The sequence below is a fragment of the Nothoprocta perdicaria genome, unplaced genomic scaffold (genome assembly GCF_003342845.1).
Source record: "Nothoprocta perdicaria isolate Ctin4 unplaced genomic scaffold, notPer1 scaffold_56, whole genome shotgun sequence".
Lineage (NCBI taxonomy): Eukaryota > Metazoa > Chordata > Aves > Tinamiformes > Tinamidae > Nothoprocta > Nothoprocta perdicaria.
In genome coordinates this window covers 1547343-1555644 of record NW_020455821.1, presented here as the reverse complement: position 1 = coordinate 1555644, position 8302 = coordinate 1547343, and the positions used below count along the sequence as shown (strand labels likewise).

The 8302-nt window shown below is 45.7% G+C and overlaps 1 protein-coding gene across 1 annotated transcript in view; it reads right to left on the bottom strand.

The window, feature by feature from the left end:
- The window catches only part of SAP30 (Sin3A associated protein 30), a 5794-nt gene extending 5543 nt beyond the window's left edge, over positions 1-251 (bottom strand). Inside the window, exon 1 of the mRNA XM_026048621.1 lies at positions 189-251. Coding sequence (XP_025904406.1) covers positions 189-251 — 63 coding nt within the window. The remainder of the gene's footprint in view (positions 1-188) is intronic.
- Positions 252-8302: the final 8051 nt, after the last annotated feature.

Below are 8302 nucleotides of genomic sequence, written 5' to 3'. Positions count from 1 at the left end.
CGCGCTGCGCCGCGGCCCCTCGCGCTCGCGGCGCTGCCTCCCGCGCGCCCTGTCATGTGGAGCCGCCTCAGCTGTTTCCTATGCAACAACGGCGGCCCGCCCGCCGCGCCTGCGCGCTGCCGCGCCGCGGGGCGCGCCGGGAGATGCAGTCCGGCCGGACGCCTCCACTGCGGCGTCGGCTCCCTCACTGGGACTACAGCTCCCGGGATGCACCGCGGCGGCGCGGGAGGGGAGGGGGGGCGGGGCGCCATTTTGCGGCGCGGCGGCGGCGGGAGCGGCGGCCGTTGGTGCCCGCGCCGCGCTCCCCGCCCCCGCCGCCAGGCGGCCCCGCGGGCGGAGGGTCCCTGTCCGCCCCCGCCGCGGCCGTTGGGATTTGAAACGCGCCGCGGAGCCGCGGCCACAGGGCTACAAGAAGGATTTTCAGCCGCGGTGTGGGAGTTCACAGCCCCGCGGGACGCGCCGTATCGTTAAAGCGGGTGCTGGCGCCCGCGCCCGCCGCAGGGTGACGGAAGGTGCAAGCTTGTGAGGCGTTTTTCAGCACGTGCCTTCAAAGGACACACATTGAGGTTGCCTTTCCTTTCAGACCTCCCTTAAACCTAAGATACAGTACCAGAACGGGCCGTACGCGGGACACAATGCTTTTATCACTGAAATATCCGCCCGTCTCAGTCGGGGTGCGTTTTCGTCTCGCAGAGGCAGAGGGGATGATCCACCGAGACGCGGATCCCACGTAAGCGTGCCAGGGCACACGATTATCGTGTGGCTCGGCTGGGGCGCAGATGGCTCTTTAATCTGATTACATAACCCGGCATTACAGAGCGCGGGCAGGTCCCGCTCGCGCTTGGAACAGTGTGACTGAATGAATGGTGCAACAACTGAAAAACAAGCACAGAATCATGGGCGATAGTAAAAGCACAATTTAAAGATTTGAAGAGTTGAGAAAAAAAATCCCACAGCCCTTTTTGTTATCCACTGACCATAAATCTAAATAAAGTAAAATCTGTATAATCCCGGACAACAGGTTTCTAACTCGCTTTTTACGTTTCCTGATATTTGGCCAGTTTAAAAGTTGCAATAGTAAATGTTCGAAGAATGGTAGCAGAATGGTTTTACCTAAGAAAAGCATAGGAAGTCGAGGCTAGGAAAGCTGGGGCAAAGGTGAGTTCCAGGAATTCTTCAGTTTAAATGTGTGTCACGAGCAGCAGCCGCTGGAATCCCACACTCTGTCTTTCGAGACACGTTTCCTTTAGCTTGTTTTCACCATACTGTGAGCACAGAATACGCCGGGCTAGGTTAAGAGCAGTTAAGGTTTGGCATATTGGATTTACCTGGCATGATTCCATAAGATGGAAAGATCAGTTGTGCATTTTAATTCTCTGTTTCTGATCTTTGCATAGTTTGTGAGCAGTCAAAGACTTTCTTACATTAATCAGCCGTGCTTGCCAATAAAAGGCTTGCATATAAACTCAATTTCAAAATGAGAAGCGTCATAGTTTCATGATCATGATTAGACTAGCAGGGCTGAGAAAGACAGTCCTCCATCCTGCAGCCATAAGATGCTCCTTTTTGCACCCAAGCCCTCCCGTGTGCCTAGAGCAGCATTTATCTGGCTGCACAGCAGCCTGGGCTGTGTTAAAACTAGCCTAGCAGAAGGAAAATTGGTGAAGTGAAGCCTGATCTGCTTTACTGCTCACTTGTGTGATGTCCCAGCACAAAGGACCAAGAGAAGAGCATGACTGCCTGACTGGTGCAAAAACCAAGGAAGAACCAGCTCTTTGGTGCCAGTGCTGGCTTAAAACAATTTGGAAATCAAGTAATACGTTAAGAGAGACAATCACGCCATTAACTAAAATGGTTAAACTGGTGCAAAACTGTTTTTTTTTTTCTGGCCCTCTGTATAATCCAGTTGCATCTGCTATGCCTTTTTAGTGTTCGACCCTGCAGTATGGAAATCAAGAACATATGAAAGTTTATGTAACATGTGCTTTTATTAAAAGATTTAAACTGGGTCCAAGAATAAGCACTATTCTAAGAGTAATCCAAGTGTTACAGGATTAAAACTGATAAACCTGTCTGCTGTAAAACCTCCGAAGATTTATAATACGTGCCCCTTCACTGGCTGTAGCAATTCAGTTCTGCAGTAAGACATCACATCAGTTACAACAGGCCTCAGGGATCCACCGTTAAAAGAGCTCACTTTTATGTAGAAAAACTACAGATATGTCGGTGCAGAAATATTAGACATACCTTACTGAATGCACCTGCAAGCAACTATTTGCTAGCATACCTCAACAACGAGCTGTGTCAAATACCTGTGCCTCACAAAGCAGGAGTAAGAGCAGCTTAAAGGATGTTTTCAAATGCGACTGCAGGCGGGTGACCATAGCAGCCTACCTTGAGCTTCGTACCCACGCCTGCAGCAGATCCTGTAATCCTTCTATTTACAAGCTCCTGTTCAGCCCAGATGAAACATTCGCTGTTCTCAACAGTGAAGGGTTGAGAGTCACTGGACTTCAGGCTGGAATGGAGAATGAAAAAATAACTCACAGAGTGATGAATAAAAGTCCAGTCCTTGTAGTTATTTTTAATCTTTGAAAAGAGATATAAAGCTTGCTTACCAGGAACAGAAACTGCTGTTTCCTCCAAATTTGGCTAGCCTCAGGTACATCCTTAATACAAAAAAAGTCTTATTTTCTGTGAAAATGGTTATAGACATTTCTGGTTATAGAAATTCAGATCTAACACTGTTCTTAATTCCCTTTCACCATCTTTGCAATTTTATCATAGACTCCCAGAAAATACACTGCTCCTTCACATCACATCCTCTCCTGACATGGACTCCTTTTATTGAAGGAAAAAACAGGAACATCTGTAGCTCCCAAGCCCTTTCCAGCATCCTCATCTTTGTAGTGTCCTAACGTAAGGGCAGACCTGGCATCCATAGGCCTGACTTTGCTCGTGGAACAGCAGCAGCAAAGGGCCCTCGGGGGCAGATGCACCAAAATCTAGAGTACAGTTAGAAATTCTGTATAAGATGATTATTTGCACTCTGTCAGGGAGAAAAAAATAAGCCTGATGCTAATATTTTTATAAAAATAAAATGAATAAAAACACGCATGGGTTTGGAGTTGACTTATTTTCCTGACTTGTAGAATTCATTCTTGGTAAAAAGAGACAGGCTTAAATTTCAACATTTTCATAACCAGAAGGAAATATGGGTTTTTTTTTTCTGCTTGTTTGTTTGTAATTTATAATATTCTGATGTGTGAGTAACACGAGCAGTGTTCAACTGCAGTTCAAAAGTATCATTAAGCTTGGCAATAGCTAAGAAAGGCTTGTGGGAAATGGCTCTAATAAAATGCTTTTTAAAAGACGTAAGTTTTAGAAGCCTTTTTATTTGTTCAGCTGTTAATATCTATCAAGATTATTAATTCCACCTAACGAAACTGATCCATTTCTTTCACAGCTGGCCCCAAGATCAGCACGTTTTGCAGTGTACTGTGTGGAATGATGCTACCAGCCAAACCTGCTTCTCTCTTTTGGCTGCGCAAGATAAAAGGGCACAAATCAATCCTTCCTCCTGTGGCTTGTGGCATACACATACTAGCAACTGGGCAGTAATTTTCTTTTCTAAAAGATCTTAAAATTGTGATTTTATACCAGCTTTTTCAGGCAGGTTTTGCTTTTGAATTTCTAGCCCTCAAAACTGCAGGGGAAAACAGTTCTTCGAAATGGAAGGGGCGCAAGCAGGAGGTGCTGCTCTGTTGCACCACGGCAGTCTCAGCAGCTCTAGGTGCCCGTCAGTCGCACGTTTCGCCATGGCCGCAGCGAGCAGCAGCGCGGAGCCTCACACGGATGCTGGGGCTGCTCAGGAGAGCCAGGCTCTCCTTAGGGCTCTCCCAACTCATCTCCTCACCTCCTGGCCTTGCACCTCCAGTGCTAGACAACAACACAGCCCCTTGTTTTACTCTTCGGAAAGGAAAAACGTCTCCCCGAACTAAGCTTTCCGGCTCCCAAGCATGCAACACATTTGTATTAACAGTTGCAACATTTTATTTACTGAGAGTAAGCCCTTTGTAAAGCAGGGATATTTACCAAGGCTAGAGGAGGAGGGGGACAGAGTAGAAGACGCACATTTTGTCCCCATGTAAAACAATTTAGAAATGTAAATTACAACTACTCCCATTTAAAAGCCCCTCTATACAACCTTAAAAATGACCTACTGGACAAACCATGACAAATTACTCCTCTCTTCTCGTACCTGTAAGAAAAGACTAGCAAAAAAACAGAGTGAAAAGGAGGTCTGTTAAGATCTTCAGATGGAGAATGATGCATGAGTTCAGAGATACTTTTCTTTCAAAAGAGAAACTGGGCTCCAAGAACAGAAACAGGGGGTAAGGGAGAAAAAGGAAAAAAAAAAAAAAAAAAAAAAGAGAGAGAAGAGGAAAAAAATATGCAAAAGGCAAACCACAATGCAAGTGGCAAAAAAAAAAGGGTTCTTGTAAGATTATGGTCAAAAAAGTTCGGTTAAGTGTAACAATTATTGCAACCAGGAACAGCTGGTGTTCCTAATATTATCTGCATTAGTACCAGGAGAGATTTGCTGTATTTATTTCCTATCATATGACCACTTCAGTTTCACTCCGTGCTCTGCAGCTGTCCCTAGTGCTGCCTCATGTGAGCGGTCTTTGTGCTGGGTATTTGGTCCACAGCACAAAGGCAAGAAACTTACTGCACTTTCAGGCCACCACAGCCCAGCGTAAGGAGGCTCCTGTTTACCCAGGAGCTGCTTAACTGGTTATGCCGGCTCTGCAACGGCACCCATGGACCTGGGAGGTGCTGAGGCAGCACACATATGCCATGTTAATAAAATATTTATTATTTCCATGCTAAAAGGGAAGTGAAAAATGGGGAAAGTTATTATGACTTCTGCTATTGTTCTTTAAGAACAGTATGGTAAACTAAGTTTTGTTTATAATCCAGCTACCTCAGGTAGCGCTGTTTTTTTTTAACCTTAATCCTAAAGCTCCTACCACATACTGAGCACAGGAGCTGCTGATGGGGAAACATGTTACATATTAGTTCTTTCCTATGTGAAAACTTTGGAAATAACATTTAAAAACGGGGCTTAATGTAATGGCCTCTTTAAATGCTTTCTCTGCTTTCTAAATCTTAGATCTTAATCTTTTTCTGTAACAACAACAACAAAAAATCTCAAGCTATATTTGCTTCCTCTTTCAAGAAGATTATCATTGGTGAATTTAGGTGACATTAATAGCTAGAGCAGCTGTTACTCACCTTCATCATCAGTCAGGCACACTCGGTATCTCAGGTACTCACCCTTGCAGCTGCAGGCTGGAGTCCGCCAAAGCCAGTCACTTTTCACAGCAGAATTTTCCTGTCCTTATTGCCACACCGTGACAGATTCCATAGGGGCATCCGGGCTCAAGCAGAGTGTCTGGAGAGAGACAGAGCCTCTTTACCCAACGCAACGAGTTAGAACTAGCACAGTCACCATATAATGTATTTTCACCAGAACAAGTTTGACATCAGAGTTAACATCATGCAGACTTTGCGACTTCCTCAACTGCATCGGTAGCAAATGTCATGAATCTATTAACTCAACTGTGAATTAAGGTTCAAATGAAAGTTCTTCCTTAACTCTTTCCCTTACCCTGATCACTGAACTTCTGTATTTTCTCTGTCTATACACTATTAGCAAATGGAAAAAGAAATGAGGAAATTAGTAATGGAAGTGAACAGATGTCAGACTTAGAAAGGTTTTGTGTTTTATTTATTTATTACTTAGCCACAGTAGCCCACAACCTTTTTGATGCTCTTTTCCCTGTATCCAGTGTTACTAGTCACTACATGGCTTATCCTTCTTCATTTACTGAAGAGCAAGTGAAGTTAGTAAATAGTGCTCCAAATTTTAATTGTGCAGCAGATTAGAAACTCAAAAAGGGCTTGAAAACAGGGAGCCATAAAACCTAACAGTCATTTTATGAGCTGAGTTACTCAAGCAGAAGCTTAAAGTCACAGAGTTTATGCTGCTTGGTCTCCGCAGTTGTCATCCACATGCGGTTTATAAATTAACCACATGGACTGACCGAAGTCAATGCTGCGGAGATCCCTCCTTTCAGAAGAGCCACAGCGACTGAATCTCGAGACCAAATATGTGGTTTTGCATGAAAAAGCATGGTATAAAGAAAAAACAGTGGCAGCTTAATGTGGAACTAGACACGCAGAGAAAAAAGAAAAAAATAGAAAAGAAAAAAGAAAGAAGCTTTTTCATGTATAAGGATTTTGGCAGGAAAGCGCTTACAGCTTTGGAACTGAGAAGATTCTAAAGCCAGCATTCCTGCAGTGCCATGGAAAGCTTCCAGTGTCATATTCAACCACGGAAAATTTTTAATACTGCCTTCCTTGTTGGAGGGCAGACAGATGTAGAGACTACAACCGCTTGCTTTCCTACACAGGCCTGTGTTGCATGATACGGTATGATACAACCACCTATCCATCCATCTGTATACGTCCACCATATGGTTTTTTTTCTAGACTCCCTTCCTTTATATAAAAGGGAGCTTAGAAAAGGGATCTCTTTAAAAGAATGAGGGGATGGATGTTCAAGACCTTTTCTAAACCATTTGATCATGCCATTTTTTGAGCGGGAGGGCTCATTCTTCTCACAGTAATGACACTTTCCCATCCTACTTGCTCTTCCGGGAATGCTCCATGTTCTTGGAGGAGATATGAAAAAAGATGCCCAGAGGAATTCTTCCTCTAGTTAGGCCACATGATTCCCCATGTCACATCCAAACTATTCTTGCCATGAACTTCCTAATTAGCTTTAAAAGCCTGAGTAAGAATACAAGAAACTTGTCTAAGGTTTTTTAACCTTAACTTTTTAACAAGTCGCAGAGAATGCCTAAGAGGGGTAAAAAGCACAAGCAGAGCAAGTATCTCCTCTGCTCCCTAGCGTTAAAATCCCTTTTTTTTTTTCTTTTGTGCCTGCAAGCACCCTGATTATTTCTCGATGACATGAACTCTCAGAGGTCACGAGTTGCTATTTTAGAAGAAATAACACCGAGAGAACTGGATTTCCTGAAAAAAATGGTATATCGCTTAAGTGTCATTGGACTTTCAACTGCATCAGGGAGAATTCCAGAGCAAAACTCTTTCGGATGGGGTCATCCTCGTGTTCACATGGTTGTGAGCAGCGCAGGAGGCAACGGTGGGACGTGGCGCTTGTTTTGCACCACACATACGAATGGGTGCATTATAAAGCCTTTCCGCACGCTAGCTAGAAAACACTGTGCAGAAACAGCCGCGTACAAGTGCTTTACCACAGAGAAAGGAGGATGAGTAACCCACCAGGCAGCCCGACTCGCCAACCAAATCAGGGTGCTTTCCAAGTAATAAAGGATACTTTCAAAATGAATGGAAAACACAGTCCATGAACATCTGGGCCTCCGCACAACTCACTGTTACGATTCCAGAACATCGATTTTCCTCCGGAGAGGTGAGGGAAGTGTTTACAGTAATAAAAAGCCAACAGCAGATAGAACACAGAATATCCCCAGTGTAAATGTTTACTCCGAAAGATAAGCCTGGCTCTGTTTGTAGGTTAAACACTACCAAAAGGAGCAGCCCCACAAGCAGGATGATGCTAGAGCCCAGATAACCAGATTCTGCCCGGAGGAAACACTTCCGTACAGCTTGGAAAAGATTTGGACTTATTTTTATTCCCCCAGTTTAAACTACATCTTTCAGTGCTCCCATTTAAGCAAACACATAAGGCTTAGTAGGAAACAGGGTCAAAGGAGGCATCTGTTACCATATTAGTGAACTGTCTTGTGCGAACGAGCCTTTGTCATACGGAAAAAATGAACTTGAGCCCCAGGGCCTGCTCAGTGCTCCTGACTCCAAGCCGAGTAAAGGCCCACAAGCGCAGATTCCCGGCCAGCAGCTCCCGCTGGTGACGCGCGGCAGGGAAAGCCCCGGCTCCAGCCAAGCTCCGCTTCTGCACTTTCCACCCCCGGCTCTTCAGCGAGGAGGGCGCGACCGCCCAGGCAGGTGCCGCTTCCCCTCGGCCGCCTCGAGGCTCCCCGGCACCGGGTCGAGCACGGCAAGAAGCACACGCCTCTGCAAGGCCCAGACCCCAGGGCCGCCCTCTCCAGCCGCGCCAGCTCGAGGCGGTAACACGGACAATAAAAACAACAGCGAGCACGTCTGTGACACGGGCCGTCGGCGCGGCGCTGCCCGCGTGACCTTCGCCCGCCCCCGGCGGCGGCGCGCGGGG